We start from the raw sequence: 21,851 nt of genomic DNA on the forward strand, positions 1-21,851 counted from the left end.
TGCTCACTTCCTGGGGTCCTGGCATGCGAAGGCAGATGCTCCCTGAGAGTGAGCCCTCAGACAGCTACTAAGATGTGTTACTGCTTCTACTGCATGGGTGAGAGACAAAGATACATCATCTCCTCCACTTTCCTGCCTCTCACTGCGTGGCCTCCAGAAATGCTCTGCTCACTGACTTGAGTCTTGTATCTGGGGCCAATGGTGTCTCGGGCATCTCTGAACACACACACTTCTGGCTGTTATCTTCTTTCCTCTCTGTGAAGACTGTGGGTAGGAATATTCTGTCCTCACTTAGAGGTGGCCCAGATACCTGCGGCTGTCAATCAGGACTGAAGAGGGCTCTAGGACTGCACAGGCTGACTGTCCAATCCTTGCTGACACTGTAGATCAGTGAATAAGTGTTTGGTTGTCTCCTCCCCTGTCACGCTGGTGAGGATAGCCAATCGCCAGTTGTGTCCCGGTGGGCAATAAAGTTTCTTCCACGGTGGCAAAACTGCCCCTCCCAGAGAACACTGGTGTAGAGGAGGGAAAATCATAATCCTCCCCAGATGTGATTTTCTTTTCTTTCTTTTTGAATTTTGATGTTTCTGGTCCTTTTTGATGGAATTCTTGCAGTGAATTCCATTGCAAAGTTAATTACAGCAAAGCTGATAGAGAAGCTGGAAGTTTAGATCACGTTCTTAGTGTTTGACTCTTTTGCTGGTATATCAGAGGCCAGTTCTTCCAAAGCAAAAAAAGGTGAGGGGAAAACAAAGGCATTACTTCCCTGTGCAGTAAGAACTGCTGTCCTCCTGTCCCGCTAGGAAAACTGCAGCAAAAACGAGAAACGCCTGGAAGAGCAGAACGAGGAAATGATGAAGAAGGTTTTGGCACAGTACGATGAGAAAGCCCAGAGCTTCGAGGAAGTGAAGAAGAAGAAAATGGAGTTCCTGCATGACCAGATGGTCCACTTTCTGCAGAGCATGGACACGGCCAAGGATACCTTGGAGACCATTGTGAGAGAAGCCGAGGAGCTTGATGAGACAGTTTTCCTGGCCGTAAGTACCACAGGAAGCAGGTCCGATGCTTGGTGCTGATACTGAAACAAGGCTGCTTTGAAAACTCATCCTAAATCTGTTTATAAACTGGGTCCAGAGGCACAACCCTGTAATCACAGCGCTTGGGAAACCGGGCAGCACAACCCCAGGTACAAGTCCAGTCGGTTCTATACCTCAAGGCTCTGTCTCAAACAACAAATAGAGGTGTTTGGGGGCACATGGCTTTAGTCCCAGCTCTCTGTGAGTTTAAGGCCAGCCTGGTCTACAGAGTGAGTTCTAGGACAGCCAAGGCTATATAGTGAAACCCTGTCGAGAAAAACTACAGAAAAAAATAAAAGCAAGAAATTACTCCAAAGCAAACCCAGAAAGATCTGTTTCTCTAGGTGACAAAGTTCTCTGGTCATCTATGATGCTTCCACTACAGAAAAGGTTCAGAAACCCTAGTGGTCCGATTTCCTAGATCCTGGAGAGATGCATGGAAGGAGACTGCCCTAGCATCATGTGACAGAAGGTTGATGCTTTCTGAGATTGGAGAACCCCCTCACAGCCTTATTTATGCCTTTCCTGCCCAGCCTCCTGTGATCCAGCATCCTCATGCTGGTCTCTGGGTCTGTCCTATACACTCTGGCATCTGAGGTAACCTCTCACATGGCATTCCATCTGCTCTTACCAAGCAGCTGACAGTAACATTTTGTTTCCCTTTTGATGCATAAGGGAGACTTAATAGGGACACCTTCCTCAAACAGGACAGGGATATTGCTAGGAGCAGCTTCCTCGTGACAAGTTTCCTTAAGTCAAACAAGGCACTTGTGGAGAACAATCTTCTCTTGGATGCACCTCAGGTCATTCCTCATAAATCCCTAGAATGTTCCTGAAGATGCTGGTTCTCTACACACTCATGATTAACCAGGACTAATACAGATGTTTCCCCAGATAACAGACACAAGCCTAATTGTCAAGTAGAAACTCTCCCTCTGTGCTGAGAGGGGACCCCCCTTTCAAAGCTCCCCATTTTCCCAGAACCCCCAGTGAAGTTGGGAGATAGACTGAGGCAAAACCAGGCATTATAAAATCTCATGATTGGCCCCTGGAGACACCTCTAGCCAGGGCAAATTCAGATCAAGTGAATATGGCCATCCTCAAAGGAGAATTTAAAATCATCACGTGGCTTTCTGTTTAATTGAGGCAGAGCTTTAATATGTTTAAATTAGAACCCTCTCATGAAGTATGACATTAATAAGGCACTTTGTGCTTCACAGTAACCTTTGTTTAGTGAGAATATTTCTTTCTCTCTAGGAGAACAGATTAGGAAGGGAAAACATTTGTTTATGCTTTTGGTCATATTTATCTATCCTAGAAAAATTGGAGACTATTGGAAGTAGAGAGAAGATAGTCCTTCAAGATAACTGCTAGTAAAGTCATCTTTTCCTTGCTTTACAGAATTCTAAAATATTTGTCAATAAATAGAAGTAAACTACAACAGCTCACCGTCTGCCTTGCCTATCAAAGAGAGCAAGGCAAACTGCTGATGAAGGCCCCTCCCTCCACACAGTTCTCACCCCTCTGAGTACCACCCTTTCTGCTTTTTAACCTAAGTCCCAAAGACAAATGGCCTCAGGAATGCTTAGGTGGAAAGATTGCTTAGTATGTTTGATCTTGATGCTTTTACTCTGTTGTTAATTACTCTCTCTCTCTCTCTCTCTCTCTCTCTCTCTCTCTCTCTGTCTCTCTCTCTCTTTCTCCCCCCCCCCCAACCCAAGTCGTTTGAGGAAATCAATGAAAGGTACATGCAGCATGGTGCTGTGCAGCAGGCTGAGGAAAGCATGGTGGGATATTTGGGGGGGCGGGGGTGAGCTGCCAATTACAACAAACACATCACTGGAGCTGCTGGGTTTTCGCTCTTAGACATAGTGCTTTTAAACACTAAATGACAGCTTCAGGAGAAAATTGCATGTGCTTTGGTTAAATAACAATTATCGTAGTGTAGATTTTTAACTGCTTTCCTGAGATGTAGTCTGTATTTTCGATCTAATCTCAACCATCTCTCCTGCTACTGAGTACAAAAATAAAATTTATAAATGATTAGATTTATTGGCTAAATATGAGAATTTGAAGCAATCATTCTTTGCTGCCATGGACCATTTTAGGACTTGGGTTGCCCCAATGGCACGTTCACTCATTTTCTCTTCAGAAGATAGCTCTGTGCTTACCCTTCTTGTTCTGCTCAGCTAATCTAATCAATCTTACCCATTGGTTGCACTCTGTTTTGATGATGCTCCTATCACTGGTCTAAGAGATTCTTCATTCTTCTGAGAGGCAAGGTGTCAGCATGATTGGAAAGTGGTGTGTGTGAAGACACAGACATCAGGTTTCTGTTTGTCTCCTGGATTATCTCCGCTGCCATCCAAACACTGATCCAACCCCTTTTGCTTTTGTCCAACAGCAAGAACTTGAGCTCTCTCCTGCTTGTTGAGCCCAAGGTTTTATGATGTTAGTGGAATCGTAAATGTCCATTTCTGAGTTATAAATATTATCTTGAGCTTATTTCTACTGAAGTTCAGTGGCAGAGAGTAAACAGCTGAGACTGAAATTGGAAATATTCATCTGGATGTATATAATAAAGGAGTTTGAATAGGAAACCTGATATTTTTCAGATAACTGAAGCCACAGGAATAAATCTTATTTGCTTATAATGTAGCTCCAATATACTTTATAAGACCTATTTAAGGATAGTGTTGGCATTAGTTGGCCAAAGTTTAATAACAGTGGCTGCACTGTAAATAGTCACTCGAGGAGCACTGAGCCCACTGATGCTGAGCCGGGTGTGGTGGCGCATCCCTTAATCCCAGTGCTCCAGGCTTAGAAGCGGCAGATCTCTGAGTTCAAGACCAGCCCAGTCTACAAAGAGAGCTCCAGGACAGCTAGGACTACACAGAGAAACCCTGTCTCGGAGAAAACAAAAGAAAACCAGCAACTGAAACCTGCTGCTGCTGCTGCTGCTGCTGATGTTGCTGCTGCTGCTGCTGCTGCTGATGTTGCTGCTGCTGCTGCTGATGTTGCTGCTGCTGCTGCTGCTGATGTTGCTGCTGCTGTTGCTGCTGCTGATGTTGCTGCTGCTGCTGCTGATGTTGCTGCTGCTGCTGCTGCTGATGTTGCTGCTGCTGTTGCTGCTGCTGATGTTGCTGCTGCTGCTGCTGATGTTGCTGCTGCTGCTGATGTTGCTGCTGCTGCTGCTGCTGCTGCTGATGTTGCTGCTGCTGCTGCTGCTGATGTTGCTGCTGCTGCTGCTGCTGATGTTGCTGCTGCTGCTGCTGCTGCTGCTGCTGCTGCTGCTGTGTGGTTCTTAAACCCTAGCATTAGGGCTTCATTGATTTGAAGCGTGTCTGGGCATTTTCAAAGTTTCCTGGGTGACTGGAGTCCCAACCCCACTCCTTGGAGGTTTGTAGGTTAGTGTGAGGCTCCTTACTCGTTCCCATCGATGCCTTTCAGGAACTCGTACCCAAGGAGTGATCCACATATTTTTGAACTTAAAAATCAGTAATGTAATTATTGATTTTTAAGTTAAAAATAGGTGGACTCACAGTGCCGCTTCACATATACTGAACGATATGATGCAAATTTAATTATTTTTATCCCTTCCATATGTGTAAGGTAATGATCAGGAAGAAAACTTGGTGGCTGAAAACTTATAAACGCCTTTTCTTTAAAAATGCTGAAGGATGGTTTTACTTTTCTGGATACTTGATCACCACTAATATGAATGACAGCCATTGCATACTAAACACCATTTCTTTGGTGTTATGTTTTAACTTGGTAATTTATATGTCATTTTAATTAATTCCTTTTTCACTCCCAACTGACAATGAATTAATCTTTACTATTGCTGCATATCACAAGGGAATTTACTTGGGATAATCAATATTTTTTCTTTTTATTATATTTTATTATTTAAAATAACTTTTAAATTTAAATCTACATCAATCATATTCTTGCTCTCAAGTCCTTCTAGATCCTCTCCCCACCATATCCTACCCACCTAACTTTAAGTTCTTTCTCAAACAAACAAGCAAACACACAAGCAAACAAACAGAAAACCAATACAACAACCTCCCAAACAAAAAAACAAAACAACAAACCATAAAATACAAAACTGCAACCAAATAAAAGCACACACAAAAATCAGTGGAGTCCATTGTATGTTGGTCAACGACTCTTGAGCATGAGGCCTGCCCTGGAGTGATACTGGTCTATCCAGTGTCACTCCATGGGAGAAAACTGATTTTCCCTCTCCCAGAAGGCATAAATGACAGTCCAGTTGTTAGTTAGTGGCCAGGTTTTCATTAATTCATTCATTCATTTAAAATATAACAAAAATAAAATACAATAAGAAAACAGAAACTATCACATCAAAGGTGGACACGACAAACCAGCAGCAGAAGGAAGAGCCCGAGAGAAGGCACAAGAATCAGAGACCCCCTTGTTCACACACACAGAGTGATCCCATAAAAACACTAGACTGGCAGTCATAATATATGCCCCGAGGATCTCATGCAGACCCGTGCAGGCCCTGTGCATGCTGCCTCCATCTCTGTGAGCTCATATAAGCTCTTGCTCTTGTTGATTTAGAGGGCTTTGTTTTCTCAGTGGCTTTCCCCTCTGGCTTTGAACTCTTCCTGTCTCCTCTTCCTTGGGGTTCCCTGAGGTATGGGGGGAAGGGATTTGGTGAAGGCATCCCATTTAGGGCTGAGTGTTCCAAGGTCTCTTTCACTGTCTGCAGTGGGTCTCTGGCTCTGGGTCTCTGTATTGTTTCCATCTGCTGTAGGAGGAAGCTTCTCCAATGATGGCTGAAGAAGGCCCTGATCTGTGAGGATAGCAGAAGATCTTCAGGAGTCATTTTACCCCTGCATTTTTTTTTTCTGTTTTCAGACCAGCATTATTTGGTTTTATCCTAGGTCTCTAGGCTATCTGGTCCCTGATTCCTGGTCACCCGAGCAGTGTTGGGCATGAGTTCCATCTCATGGAGTGTGTGTGAAGACTAATCAGTTACTAATTGGTGTCTCCCACAAACTTTGTGCCACCATGGCCCTAGTATATCTTGCAGGGTGGACACCATTATGGATCAAAAAGTTTGTGGCTGGGTTGGTGTTTATGTCTCTCTTTTGGTACTGTGCACAGTATACTGTTGTACCAAAGACACCAGAATGTAGGGGTGGAGACTCTAGGTAGGCCATCAGTTTGATATCTCCATGTTCAATGAGTTGTGTAGGTGTTGGGATAACCAATATTTTTACGTAGTGAATTAAAGGACAACACAAACCTAGATTTGGTAGAAATATGAGCACATAAAGAAAACACTATGAACATGAACAACTGTGAGTCTTCAACATGACTTCTACTTCCTCTCTATAGGAAGCGCCAAGTCTAGTTTATTTTCTTATTTTCTTACTTGTTTGTTCCCCGCTTTTTTCTCTCACTTCATATCTCTGAAGACAGAGCTTTTATATTAATTGATTTTTTGGCACTCATATGCTTCAATTAAGGAATGCTGTCAAGCATATTTAGACGCAACATTTGCATATCTTCAACACCACATTTTTGCTTTACAAATGCTGCTGTGTTGAGGGGATGCATTCCCCTGGGTGTCTTGTTCTTCTGTCCTATAATAGTGAACAGGGGAGTCTCCACCATTGTAGGGCTGACTTGTAAAAGGATATCAGCTATCAACTTGCTGTTAAAATTGAATGGGTCGGTGTACAAGAGAAAACGCAGACATTTTACTGTGGTATCTACAGGCAGCTTCTGTAGAGTTAGTCAGTGAAACATATCGAGAAGACTTAGTGTGCATATTGTCCACATTTTTTTTGATTTTTATTTTTTGGTATGGGTGTTTTGCCTACATGTATGTTTGTGTATAACATGCATGCCTCATGCCCAAGATCAGAAGAGGGCACTGGAATCCCCTGGAACTGGGCTGTGAGCCATTATGTGGGTACTGGGACTTGAACCTGGCTACTCTGCAAGAGAAACAGTGCTCTCAACTGTTGAGTCTCCTCTCTGGCCCTGATCACCACTTAAAAAATTATAATTTTTCTTAGTTTATTTTTATATTCTACACCCCAAAGCCTTAATATGGGCTTTTAATCTCCTCCATCTAGGTTGGGGGTGCTGACAGTGAGGGCCTCTCAACACATGCTTTGTTGTGCCCTCTCTCTCCTCACCTGTTGAGAGGATACCAACTAAGCCTTCCTCCTGGAGCTGGTGTGGGTGAGGAGATGGCCTGGCTCTGCATGCTTCGTGGGACCCAGCCTCTGTGGGGACTGCCTACCTTGTGTGCTGGCTCTAATCTTTCCTCAGTGGCTAGTCAGGGCTGTCTACAGGTCCCTTAGGCAAACAATTCTGTGACTGCCCTTATCCTAAGAGATAAAATGGAAATTTTCAGGGCGTGTGAAAGGCCCTTCCTCCTCAAGTCACAAAACTTCCCCTCTCACACCCAGCTCTGTTCTCTAGCACCCGTGTGTGCTCTGCTCTCCAGTGAGCTGTACTCCTCGCCATCTCTGGCTGGTGCTCGTGCCATTTTCCCATTTGCGATACTTTTACTGTCTCTCTATTGCCTAAGAAATTCCTGCTCATTTTTAATACCCCGAAGGCCTCACTGAAGCATCCCCCCCCAAAATCAAATAGTAGTGAATTTGATCATGTTTCACAATAGTAAGCATAGAAGGGACTCTAAGCCATTTCACGATCTTCTCCCCGCCCCTTATTGTAACACCAGATTTACTAAGCCTGTGAGATCCTGATTTCTACACAAACTAAACCATTGGCCTCTTATTAAATCAAGATATATTTACTAAACGCTTACTACGCATCAAGTAAGGCATTGCACTAAAATATTGAACAAGGCCACCTTCTCCTGCATGTAAATTATATTTTTGTGAAGTTGACAGTTAATGAACTAACTAGGCCTTGATAAATAGCAGGAAATCAAACAACAGGCACAGGGGCTGCAGGAAGGCTGGTGGGGACAGTCTTGCTCCATTCGCAGCCTTTCTCCAGGGCGCGACATTTGAACAGAGAGCTGAGCTAGGTGAAGGGAGGCACTGAGCCAGCGAATCGGGTGGAGAGTACCAGTAGCCAGCACGAAGGCCTCAGGCTGGTTCTGGTGCTGGAAAACCAGGAGTCCAGGGAAGGGAGCCAATGCAATTCCTCAAAGTTCCTTGCTAGAAGAGCATTCCAGGCCTGTGTGAGGCACCAAACGAGGAGCCCTGGGCCACTCTGAGGCTGCTGTGGCCAAAGACAGGTCATGTTGGAAACTCGCCTCTCATTTTTCCCCTTCAGAGCAAACCCGGCTCAGTCGTTTATGCACGCACCTTCTGTGTGGTACCTGGCCCCAAATGCTCAGTGCTTGTGCTGGTGGGTGTAGTATAAAGCAGGAGCAGGCTGTGGCGGGCTGCTTGTCACCCCGGCCACCCGGCTAGCTTATGCCGGCAATAATCACACGGAAATCTGTATTAATCAAATCGCTGCCTGGCCATTAGCTCTAGCCTCTGCTTGGCCAACTCTCACATCTTGTTTTAACCCACATCTAATAATCTGTGTAGAACCACGAGATCGTGGCTTACCGGAAAGATCCAGCATGTCTGACTCTGGCGACTCCATGGCAGCTCTCTCTGCCTGCCTTCTTCCCAGCATCCTGTTCTGTCTACCCCGCCCACCTAATTTTCTGCCTTATCAAAAGGCCAAGGCAAGTTTTCTTTATTCAACCAATGAAAGCAACACAAATATAAGAAGGACCTCCTGCACCAGGTGGGCACCTTCCTTAAGAAGGGCTTGGGTTACAGAATCCATCCCTTTGGAAGCCGGGGCCTGTCTTCCAAAATGGCTGTCCTTGCTTTCACACTTAGACTCCCAGGCCCTAGAACAGAGCCTGCCACATAGTAGGTGAGTTTTATCTTTTGTACGACCGGAGGCTTGGTGTTGAGGGTTGAGAACAGCATCCGCATCCCTATAGCGTGGAAATTTCCAGACTGGCTTGGGATATTATATCCTTTAGGAAATAATCACTCATGTGAAGCCATATTCAAGACTCATTTATTAGAAGTAAATCCAAGGCTAGATAATTTGAAAGTTTTCAACTTTGAGAGTCCAGGGATGAGACCTCTTATATCACCAGGTGTCTACGAATGAATGGATTTTAGATGCAGATATTCCCCGATGCTTTTGGATACCTAGGGGTGCCGGGACCTTGCTCCCACCGGTTCTGTGTTGGTGCTTTCCCGACTGAGTGGAGCTCTGTTCCCTCCGCAGACTGCTTTCAGCGATGGAGAGTACGGCTTCCTTAGAGAACATGCCCGCCGCCTTCTCGCTGTTTGAGCACTACGATGACAGCTCGGCGCGAGGTGACCAGATGTTGAAACAAGCGGCCGGTGAGCATTTTAATGTATTACTTACCTCGATGGCTCTTGGCAGCTCTTGCTTGACTGCTCTGTCAAATTTCTGTAACTGGGGGAAGATGGGCGTGGGCTGTCAGGGTTGGAAGCTCGGCTCTGAGATGATTCGGGGGGCCAGCTGCTCATCTCTGTGATGTCATCCTCTTCCCTTGGAAGCTCCGCGACTCTGTTGGGGCCTGCACAGGAGAGCTGAAGTGACTGGAACTGAAGGGTTCCCTCTTTTTTTATCCTATTTTTTGAAAACTAGAATTTCTCTCCCTCCGTGCAAGAAAATTACTTCATACCAGCGACCCAGCAGATAGGTAAAAAGGAATAAAATACTTTCACATGCGGCGAATGAATTTTACCTTATAAGTAGTTTTCCCCTCTTCAACTCAGTTCCTTCCTCCTCTTCTTTATTTACCCCTCCCCTCCCCAAGCCAAACAGATTAGCTTAGAGAACTCACAGCTCAGCATCATGGTCTGTAGCCAGGAGCCTCCCACTCAGCTGTCAGCACATCCTGCCAGCTTTTCAAATTATTTTTTAATGTTCTATTTTAGCAAACAAGGCAATGCAACATTTAAATGCTTGAAGCTGCCATTTTCCTGGTTACTGAGTTCTGCTTACTGTACAGGGTGCTCAGATGTCCTCATCAAGAGGTACCCTTGTCAAATTTACCTCACAGACAGCAGCTGTGTTTAAATCACATTCTTGTCGAAAGGGTTCTAGTTTAGGAACCAGCCAGAATCTGCTGTGTCTTTTAAAAAGACAGCCTCCCCCAATAAACACTCCCTCCCTGCAAAATACTCAAACTCCAACACCTTTGGTAAAGTGGAAAGTTGAGTCATTTACACCAATGAATTCTCTGCTGAGCTGTCCCAGATGGAAGGGTATTTGCTGTCCATTTTAAGGTTTGGTTATACACAACTGCCCATTTACACACCTGCCCATTTACAAGACTAGTGAGCGAAGGAGGCTTTTTACATGTTTTAGAAGCCACAGAACCACACAGTCACAGACCAGTAGCCCTCACCCCAGGAAGCCCTTCTGGGGAGAGAGGCCTGGGAATGGCCCACGCTGCTGTGTGTCTGCCTTGCAGAGTAAGTGGCCCAGGGTCTAGATGTTTTTGTTCTGTGACCAATGAAACCACTCAGATACGAGGCCCTTCCCCCTCTGGGAGGCAGAGGTACCACAGGGGCGGGGCCTTTGGTCATCTCATCTCCCACATCAGTCCCAGGAGGAAGGTTTAGTTAGTTTCCCCGCTCGACAGGTAAGGAGCGAGAGGAGCACAAAGCATCGTGTTGCTCAGGACTACATGACTGGCTGAGGATGTGGGGAAATCAGGCCTTGAGTCTCTGTACCTCATCCGATGCCCCCGTGACAGGGAAAGAGAAGAGAAACATCAATGACATCATAGCTAGGCCTCTTTGACTCTGGATCTTAGATTTATTTTTAATTGTGGTAAGATAAAAATATAATTTGCTATATAGGGGCTGGGGAGATGGCTCAGCAGTTAAGAGTGTGTCTTGCACTTGCAGAGGACCTGAGTTTAGATCTTAGCTCACAACTGCACATAACTCCAACTTCAGGGACTCTGAGGCTTTCTTTTAGACTCCATGGGTGTCAGTTCTCATATGTACATGTGCCCACATAGAACACACATGTATACCATAATTAAAAAACTAATAAAATAACTATTTTAAAAGACAACTTTATTTTCTTTAAAAAATAACTTACCATACTACTACTCATTTTTATCTTATTTTTATTTTGTTTTATTTGTTATTTATTTTGGTCTTATCATTAAACCTTGTCTGGCCTGGCACTCAACCAGGCTAGCCTAGAACTTAGAGATCTGCTTGCTTCTACCTACCTACTGCTAGGATTAAAGGTGTGCACCACCACACCTGGCATATCAGCCATCTTTAATTATGTACACTAACGTATAAATGTAGCACGAAGTCTGTTCATGTCTTGACAATTACTACCACCGTATATATCCCAGAATTTCTTCTTGCAGCACTGAATCTCTGAATATCCTAAACCATTAAACACTAGCTCCTTCTTCCTCTAGACCCTCCTTTTCTTTTTCTCTGAGTTTGATGACTTGCAGTGCCTTGAGTAAGTGAAATCAGATAGTATCTTTGTAACTGGCTTATTCTCCTTAGCTTATTTTCCTCCATATTCACTCCTGTTTGTAAGGTGTGTCACGACTTTGGTGTTCAAGACTTAACTACATGCCTATGCCATGGGCTTTATCCATCCATCCATCCATCATCAGCCATCCATCCATCCATCCATCCATTTATCCATCCATCCATCCATCTATCCATCCTTCATCCATCCTCCATCTATCCTTCTATCCCATTCATCATCTATCCATCCATAATCCATCCATCCATCCATCCATCCATCCATCCATCCATCCATCCACCTGGATGACACCTGGGTTGTTTCTACCTCTTGGCTATTGCGGCTAAGGTTGCTTTCCTGGAGACTTGTATTTACTTTTTGAGATAGTGTCTCACTATGTAACCCAAGTTGGCATCAGACTCATGTTTTCTGAGTGCTGAAATCATAGGTGCATGTCACTGTGACTGTATCTTCTGTGGAAATTTTGCAAACCAGGTTGAGTGGAATCTACATTTGGCCCCAGGCACTGAAATCCAAGCAGATTAATGTTTAGGTCCCTGACTGTGAAAACTCTCTCCTGGCACTTTCAGTCAATCAGAGGGGCTGCACTGGGTGCTTCCTCTTGTGGCATCCAAGCTCCTGGCGAAAAAACACCAAGATTTCCTTTGTATTTTTTGGCATCACACTTATTCAAGTTTCCTCCTGTAAAAGTAAAAAAAAAGTAAAAGTAATTATGCTTATAATTACTAACATGTAAAATCTGGGTTCCAGTGTTCTGCCAGATATGAATTATAATGTAGTCATGATTGTTAGATCGTGTCTATGGGATATTCTTCTTTCCCTTTGACGCATTCTCAAGAGAAAAATCTATTTCCTGCTTGGAGAAAAGGATATTTTAACTTTAATTCTTTGGACGGAGGAGCATATGTGGAAGCAAAATTACTTGTAGCCTACATACTTTGCTTAATCTTCTACAATGACTTTACCTTAAAATGAGATGATGGGGTGGGGTTGGCTATCAGTTTTAGGTTTGCTAAGCTGTGCTAGAGAGAAAAGGATATAGAAAGATGTTGCCATTTTTATAAGGTTAACTCCAGCTCCATGTGTAATTTATAGTGGGAAGAAGAGAGTTCACATTGTTCATGCTCCAAGCTCTCCACACTGCTTCAAAGAAGATTAATAACAACTGAAATGTTTTGTTGGGCTCTTCCATAAACCTGGGTAACTTGAAAACCTGCTGGATTACCTCTCTTTGGATGAATACTTTTTGAGGGTAGTTCGGATTCTCTGTTGGAAGATACAGCTGTCAGTGTTTGGGGAAAGGCAGGGCAGGTTGGCATACACCTTCCCATGCAGCCTGTTCAGCATGTCCTGTGTCAGTGGCCACTGTGACCTACCAGGTACGGGAACTCCAGTTCAGCCTTCCCTGTCAGGAGTTCCCTCTTCTCTCCTCCGTTTGCTGTTTTTCTGCCAAGGCTGTCTTGCCCTCCGGATGCTGCCCCCAGCCAGGCACATTTATTAAACACTTGATACACATTGTCTTGCTTCATGCAACAACCCTAGGATGGAATGGTGTTTTAGTCATTCAATTTTTTTTAAATGGAGAAACTGAGGCTAATATAATACAAGTAGCTGGGGGTCTTGCATTTAGCCTAAAGCCAGCCTTAGTTGTGAAGCCTATGAACTTGACCATTCTCCTTGTCTGTTCCTCACTTTTTATAATTGCATTATTCCTCTACCTCTTTATCTCTATTGAATCATTTCAATTTGTCTTTTTATTCCATTCTTCAAATCCATTTATTTTCTTTCTCATTTTGACCTTATTGCTGAGCTAACCTTTATTTTCTTTTCTCTGAGTGTCAACTTATAAATTTGGTCTACATTATTCCGGTAAGCTTATCTCTTAGGAAATTGTTGGCACAAATCTTAAAAGTGTGACATCTTTTCAACTGTGAGAATAACCTTTTTCTATGATGTATAAAATATGTTCAATGATCATGTCTAATAAGCTCAGAAAGATAATTGCATAGAGATTGGTTTGTATTGCATTAATGTCCAATAGACATAATTATAAGTTTCAAAAATCTCCAGTAAAACACTCAAGAATATTGTTGTCTTTAAAATTCAGAGCCACATAATTACATTAGGCATCTAAAATTTACTTGGAATTCCATTAAGAGGTTACTTCTACCCCCTGTCTAACCTTTAAATATTAATTTAAAAAATCTGTAGCGATACCATGTTAGAAAGAAAAGATGGATTGTAGCTTTAAAAATTCTAGCCTAATATTTAATGCAAGTCTTCCTTCACCTTGAAGATACTATAACAATGTTGGGAAAGGGCTCACTGCTTTTTATTGTTATAAACTATGTCAGTATAGAATAGTATAGCACTTCTTATCTAAAAAAAAACACATTGGAGGGGATTTTAAGAAGTAAAATCAAGTTATTTGATAAACCATTAGTCACTGCCAGTTTCTTTAAGTATAAGATATAGAATAATGTTACGTGGTTAGGGGTTCACTTTTGTTTATTTCTATTTGTGTTGCATATGCTCTTATGCCTGGGAAGCATCCCGAAGGGACATACAGACAGTCCTAACACTGACTGTCTCCAAGGAATGAAGTTGGGCTGTGTGTTGGAAACGGGGACTCCAGCTATTTTTATCACTTAAGTTTCTATATTGTTGAAATTTTAACAACATGTTAAACATATTTTAAATGAAACAATCGATCGATAAAATGACACTAGTCATAGGGAATTGTGCTTCTGTTCCAGTTCCACAGCCTCCCAGACTAGAACCTCAGGAACCAAACTCTGCCACCAGCACAACAGTTGCAGTGTACTGGAGCATGAACAAGGAGGATGTTGTGGACTCCTTCCAGGTGTACTGCATGGAGGAGCCTCAAGACGACCAAGAAGTAAACGGTAAGATTGCTATGCACTGACAGATGCAGGCCTTCATAGTCATTATACCTGCATATAAATTTATGTATATTTTAATTATAATATAGTATAATTTCAATATGTACATATTTCAATGTGTACATTTCCACAAAGCATTTATAGCCACTTACAAAACAAGAATGATAACAAAATCCCTCAACACCCATATAATAAAATACTAGCAGAAAGAACAATGTATAAAATAATACCTGGAAAAAAACATAAATATCATCCTAATGGTCAACATGAATATTATAATTAGGATTCAGATTAAAGTTAGACTTTGAGCTCTCAAAATAACAGGACCCAAAGCCTCAGAGAGAATGAAGGCTTAGCCAGTGCTGAAGTCTGAAGAGGGGCATGATGTGTCCTGCTCCGTAAAGGGACAATGAGCCATACACAGGGCTGTGTCCTCCACAATAAGTCCAACGCAAACACAACATGGGATGTCAGGTTTGCAGGTTCAAAGAAGCCCGTAAGATAGTTCACGTTCACAAGCCCCAAGGCGTGGCTCAAGGATGGTATCAGTGGCCCAAAGTAAGGGGTCGATAGAAGTGACATCGTTTGCTGTAGTAAGCAGATGGCAGGCCTTACAAGCTGAGCTTTTGTGAAGATCTCTCTGCTCAGAACTTCCACCAAGACCTGAGAGCCAGGCAGCTTGAGGCTGTACTTCCTGGTGAATCAGCGTGGGGAATGCTGGCGTCTGTGTTGCTTGTTGAAGACAGACTCACATACTTGGGAAATCAGATGAGCATGTGGCAGCGTCAACATTCCGTTACAAATGCAGGAGCCCACTTTGTAACGAGGAAAGAACTGTAGACTATTTCACTCTTGTGGAGACTTCAAAATCACTTTTACATACTGGCTTTGTGGGAGCCTAGGCAGTTTGGATGCTCACCTTACTAGACCTGGAAGGAGGTGGGAGGTCCTTGGACTTCCCACAGGACAGGGAACCCTGATTGCTCTTAGGGCTGACAAGGGAGGGAGACTTGAATGGGGGAGGGGGAGGGAAATGGGAGGCGGTGGCAGCGAGGAGGCAGAAATCTTTAATAAAGAAATAAATAAATAAATTTAAAAATAAAAAAAAAGAAAATACGGTAAAAGAAAATCACTTTTAAAAGTTAATTATTTTTTTCTTAAAGACAGAGTCTCCCATATCCCAGACTGTCCTGGAATCGCTTTGTAGCTGAGGATGACCTGGGTCTTGGCAAAGAAAGACAGCTAGAGTCTTAAGTTTCTTTTGTGAAACAAACAAACAAACAAATAAAAACCTATTCTTTTAAAGGTATCACTAGATATGGTAGGTAACTTGCACCTGTAACTCTAGACTCCAGAGGTGGAGGCAGGAGAATGGAACATTCCATGCCAGACTGAGCTCCAGAATGAAGTGAGATCCTGCATCAAAGAGCCCCAAATCCCAAACAAATAAAAAAACCAAAGGGGTGGGCATTTGCAATAATATTTAACATACTTGCTGTAAAAATATTTAAAGTAAAACCATTCAAGAATTTTTAAAAGGAAAAAAATCTTGATTGAACCAATTTCAACTTCTTGTAATAGCTCCTCATCCTATCAAATTTAACCATTTCCTATGTAAGTAGAAATTGATAGTTAACAGGATTCTGAAATGTGGGGTGTGGAAGACGACCTGGTGAATATATAAGGAAAGAATAAAACTCTGAGTGACTGAATGTGTGTTGTTTACATAAGCACAACCATGCCAAGGACCTCAATGCCTCAGACCCATAGGGATGGCCAAGTCTTCCCTTGGTGAGCAAGTATGAGTGATTAGGAATGATTGACCAGTGTACATAGAGACTATCAACCCTAGGCTTCTCCTTTCCGACATTTACAGCCTGAGGTAGCTCCCCTTTAAAGACCTACCAAGGTTACCTGAATCCACCTCCTGTTCAGTTGTCTGCCGTCAACCTGCCTCCTTGTTCAACAAGAGAGAGCCTGTGTAGAATAAACATGCTAAGTTTCTAGCTACTCGTAGTGGATGCCCAACTGAATCCCACGTTTTCTGTATGTGGTCGTGTGTCAGTCATTTCTTAATCCCCAAAGCTTGCAGAGGGTGGCACTGAAGTAAGTTCTGGAGCGACTGTCAGGATCTGAAACCTAGAAAGTCCTACTGACAGCAAACTTGTTTACTAGTCTGTAAAGATGTCCTACAGAGTTGCAAGTAAAAGCCCAGAGTGGTCTTTTCCAGTGATGGACTCCCGTGGGAAGTTGGCATTGGGTTTTGAAGCTTTCCTTGAGATTATATTACTGAAATTTAAAGTGACATAAACTCTATACAAGTTTGATATTTTCCTTTGAAACAGGTTACTTTAATTGTGGATTATGAATTGCATACATGTCCTAGCATGCTATTATTTTGTGATAGATGTTCACATATGTCATTCTAAGTATCAGTTTTTAGAGTGCTATTGCTTTCTTATGTATCCTAAAGCGATAATTATCAATTATCACACAATAATATTTGTAAAGTTACCAATTTGAGCCTTCTGCAAAAGTCATAGACTACCCTTTCTCTCTCTCTCTCTCTCTCTCTCTCTCTCTCTCTCTTTCTTTCTTTCTTTCTTTCTTGGTTTTCTGAGACAGAGTCTCTCTGTGTAACAGTCCTAGCTGTCCTGGAACTAGCTCTTGTAGACCAGGCTGGTCTCAGACTCACAGAGATCCGCCTGCCTCTGCCTCCCGAGTACTGAGAATAAAGGTGTGCACCCCATGGCTCAACTTAGACTACCTTTTCTAATAATTAATTTTTAGTTTACTTTAGAAGTCACCTTTGAACTCATAGTTGTGTCTCATGCTAGAGTTGGTAGAAGAATACAGATTGACCGTGAAGGAAAGTTACTGCATTTTTGAAGACCTAGAGCCTGACCGATGTTATCAAGTGTGGGTGATGGCCATCAACTTCACTGGATGTAGCCTGCCCAGTGAAAGAGCGATTTTTAGAACAGGTAAGTGGATGCTAAGACATCATTACAAGGTAGTACTCAATTCTTCACAGACTCTTGAGGTCAACCAATGTGTATTTAGGAAGGATTAGCTCTGTATTGAATGTTGGGCAAAATGATGGTATAAAATAAGACCAAGGTGGGGCCTAGGATGGAGCTCAGGGGTAGAGGGTCGGTCCAGAAACATGAGGCCATATGATCATTCCTCAAGCACGATAACAACATGATTGAGTTCCTATTTACAAGATGATCAGAGTTGAGCTGAAGAGTTAAAAAAGCCGGAAGATCACTGGGAATGTTTGGTAAGAGTCTAGATCATCGTGAGCGCCCTCAAGGGAGTACCAAAGCAGACAGGGCAAGGAAATGGCTCCCCAGAGCTGATGGTGCCTGCACAGAATATTTTACATGGTCAGTGGGACATGATGTGTTAACTGCAGCAGAGTCTTCTTGAACAAACAATGAGCAGACATGAGGTATACATTGGGGCGTGGGACTCTATAAGACCTTTGCTTTTCTTAAGCTTGAGAATAAGGAAAGACATCATTTTAAAAGGGTTAGCATATAGAGCTTTTAACTGCAAGCTAGTAAGACTGGGCTTCATTATACAGATGCAGGAAAACACAGAGTGGTTGAAGCCATGGTGTTCAAGTGGGAATATAGTCTATTGGTGGAATCTTTTTACACAGAGCTGCAACAGAAGATACAGTATTGCCCAAGGCTGTCCCACCTTTACGGTCATTACAGCCACCTCAGGGAGGAAGCAGTTTATTCTTAGTCCTGTATCTTTTCTTCTTGCCTTTAAAAACAAATATTTGGCTCAGCATGGTGGCTCACACATATACTCCCAGCATTTGGGAGGTGGAGACAGGAGTTCAAGATGCACAGCAAGTTCCAGGCCAACCTGGGCTACATGAGACTCAAAAAATGGACAGTCCCCCTACCCAAACCTGTACTGACCACCTACTGAGAACAAAATCATGTCTGCCTTTTGGGTAAAAGGAGAAGGGAATGAATATTTCTATTTGTTTATGTAGCAGCTCTATAAAGAAAACAGGATAGACTTTATAGAAAAGCAACTGTTAGGGACTGAGATGAGCTAGAATCTGACAATATGTAATGTAGAGGAGGGAGAGAGACATTCAGCTATGTAAGTGATCTTTTGTTTCTTTCTTTTTTTTTTTTATCTCTTTTGAGTTTTTAGCTCAGGATAAATTTTTGATGCAAAACTTAAAAATAAAGCCATACCCAAGGTTTGCCCCGAGAGCTGGCTTTACTCTGTTACTGACTTGTTTCTGTCCCGGCAGCACCTTCCACGCCTGTGATTCATGCGGAAGACTGCACTGTGTGCTGGAATATGGCCACCATCAGATGGCGGCCTGCTAACCCTGAGGCCACAGAGACCTACACTCTGGAGTACTGCAGACAGCACTCTCCTGAGGGTGAAGGCCTGAGGTAAGGGTCCCTCTCCAGAGGGAGACTGCCTGGAGCCCAGAAACCATGTTCCAGGTCTCCGGCTACCAGAGCAAATGCTTAGCCAGCAAGAATAGCACCCTCGAACCCCGCTGAGCCAATTAAGCTGTTGACTTGATTTGCAGCCCCATCACTATTCATCAATGAACTCTGCGTTTACCATAAAACACATGCTACAGCGCAGAATAATAACTCCCTTGGAAGAAAAATGTATGCGAATTTTAATAAGATAGAACCCTCTTTGAGGGATGTTTAACTTCAGTCATTAGTCAGGATTTATGCACATTTTGTGCCGTTTTTACTAGCTCTATCAGAATAGGTCCCACCTATCCCTGGAAACTAATAGTGAGCTGATGTGTAAAGTAAATCAGAATGTCTCCACGATATACTGGCAACAGAAAGGAGCCAATTACGCATATATTATCACGGAGACAGGCCTGCCTCTCCAAGAACATGAAGAATATAGAGATTCTTCTGTAAAAGAAATGCGAGGCTCTCTCACTGAAATCAGAAAGCTAAAATCTATCAAGAAAGGACCACACATCCGTTGGTCAGTTAGAAAATATTAGCCCATCCATGAGGTGGTATTTCCTTAACCTCTGAAGTCCCGGATGTATAAAACCCCTTCACATGCCATGATGAATATTCAGATTACTCTAACTGATATTTATATTTTGATAGGATATTTTCTGGTTTCCTTTCTAGGCATGTTTACTGAGATAAACTATTTTAGCAGAAAGTTGGGAGTAATGGTATGAAATTAAACAACCTTTTAATAAAGTACATTCAAGCTCTTGATTAGCGCCGCGATCGAGCAGCTGTTTATGTAGTTATGATATAAGGGTTCATGCGACTGAACAATAATTATAGTTTCTTTCAGGTTCAAGACAGGCATTGCTAAATAATGATCAGCGTGTGTATTGGGGCTGGGTGCATGGGGAGGGGTGGGATGCAGACATTTCTGCAGAAGTGAAGTGTGGTAAACATACAAGTAGCGGCCTGCCTGCTTTTATTCTGACTGCTGGAAGGCAAGCTTCAGGAATCATTACGCTATCATACATTACATTTTTCATGTTGGCCGGTTGATTGCTATGTAAAGCCACTAATTTGTTTCAGTCTGAGAGCCCAGACAAGCATGTTGTGATCTCAGTATGCTTACAGAGCCGCCTGAGAGAGCACTGTGCTGACATCCAGAGCCTTATTTTAGTCCTGGCTTTACCCTTGATTCTGGTTCCTATTGGCTACTCACCCTAAGTTGGTTACCCCTTGTGCAATCCTTACACACCTATCTATCCCAGCAGTCATTAGTTAGCCAGTCCCTGATATAGACCAAATGCCAGGTAGGGTGGAGGCTTGGGGTTATGCCAGTCACATGAAGTCAGGGATCAGGAGGAGATCTGGCACTGTGAGATGCTACCCAAATGCAAGGCTTTAAGAAGGAAGCCTTCCTTTGGCACTTGTGCTGTCAAATTCCCAGAAAAGGTTGCCAGGTGTCAGGCAACATCTGAGAGGTGAACTCTGGCCAGCACAGAGGGTAAGGGACTTGAGTCCTTCCTCTGTAACGATACTAGCCCGGGCGCTTCAGGTGTGTTGCTTCAGGTCGTCCTCACAAGGTGGCTAAGAAGTTCCTCAGCTGCTGAAAAGTAAGCAGAGTTAATCACAGGCTTGTCAATTTAAAGATCCAAACTCTCTACCCCTGGGAGATTGTTTAGGGTGTCTGGGACCCTCTTTGTTAAAAGCGTGGGTGCTCTAAGGGTGATACCTCAGGAACCTCTGAGTCTTGGGGTGGTCTCTCTCACCATCCGTGAGGAGGCCCCTTTCTCAGGGACGATCAGCCTGTTCAGAAACGCTTCGAATGACTCATCGGTTGTGGCAGTCTGTCCCCAGCTGTCACACACAAAAATCATTTCCGCACAGTTGGGTACTTCAATCAGCAAAAATCTGCGAACCCAGGAGCCTGGCAGTGATCTCAGCTACTGATCGTGTTGTCAAGTGTTGTCGTCTCCCAAGTGTAGTTACAGTTAGAGCTGGGTCGGAGTCGGAGTTGATCCAGTTAGGTGCTCGAAGGCCCTGGGGGCAGGAAGTGCAATGTCCAGCCCACAGCTCATGGCTGGCTTTCTGCTGAGTCTGACAGTAGATAATCTTCTGGAGGAAGCAGAATTTCCTTGGCTACAGATCACTACCATGCCCATCTGCCAAGTCTATTGCCAAGCTACCACAACAGGGCCGTCTCTTCTTCACAGAAGCCTTGGTGTTTTAGATCCCAGGTTGCCTCCACTAGATTCTGAAATAGCTCATCCTTGATCTTGGAGACTTGGGATAGCATTCATCTTTTGGTTCTCTACTCTAAGAATCCAAGAGGCAAGGGAAATTTTGTTCTTCGAAAGTGGCCTTGTGTCTCAGATCTTCTGAGAGAACATCACTTCAGAGCATGGTATTTTAAAACTCTGCAAAATACATTTATCTGTATTATATATAGCTTAATCTTTATGGTGCCAGCTATGGAGAACTAGTCAGGTTGTGCAATCAATACATAAGGAACATAAATTGTTCCTGTCGCCTCTACCTAATAATTCCTACTTATTTTTCCAATCATATTAGAACCTCAGTTGACTCCATGCATAGAAGCCAATAGTTAAGGTGGTGTTGTCTCTTGGAAGGAGCTGTGCTGAGTGTTGGCTGATCTCCTCCATTTGTTGACTCCTTGAAGGGATTAGCATGTACAACTGCAGCCCGGGTGTCTGACTGAGGCAGTATCTGGCAACGTAGCGGCACAATGAATATGTGTGTGATCCTGAAATGGATAAATTATCAATTAGCATCACATACATAATACTGGCCATCAGAATAGTTGGATCAGCTTTAAGGATAATCTCAAA

General features: G+C 43.3%; 1 protein-coding gene across 1 annotated transcript in view; it reads left to right on the forward strand.

Moving 5' to 3' along the window:
- The window catches only part of Cmya5 (cardiomyopathy associated 5), a 99,859-nt gene that overhangs the window by 58,751 nt on the left and 19,257 nt on the right, over positions 1 to 21,851 (forward strand). The window contains exons 4-9 of the mRNA XM_057789579.1: positions 804 to 1,037; positions 2,798 to 2,820; positions 9,342 to 9,460; positions 14,375 to 14,524; positions 17,359 to 17,505; positions 18,807 to 18,954. Coding sequence (XP_057645562.1) covers positions 804 to 1,037; positions 2,798 to 2,820; positions 9,342 to 9,460; positions 14,375 to 14,524; positions 17,359 to 17,505; positions 18,807 to 18,954 — 821 coding nt within the window. The remainder of the gene's footprint in view (positions 1 to 803; positions 1,038 to 2,797; positions 2,821 to 9,341; positions 9,461 to 14,374; positions 14,525 to 17,358; positions 17,506 to 18,806; positions 18,955 to 21,851) is intronic.

The sequence above is a fragment of the Chionomys nivalis genome, chromosome 15, assembly GCF_950005125.1.
Source record: "Chionomys nivalis chromosome 15, mChiNiv1.1, whole genome shotgun sequence".
In the NCBI taxonomy this organism is placed as follows: domain Eukaryota; kingdom Metazoa; phylum Chordata; class Mammalia; order Rodentia; family Cricetidae; genus Chionomys; species Chionomys nivalis.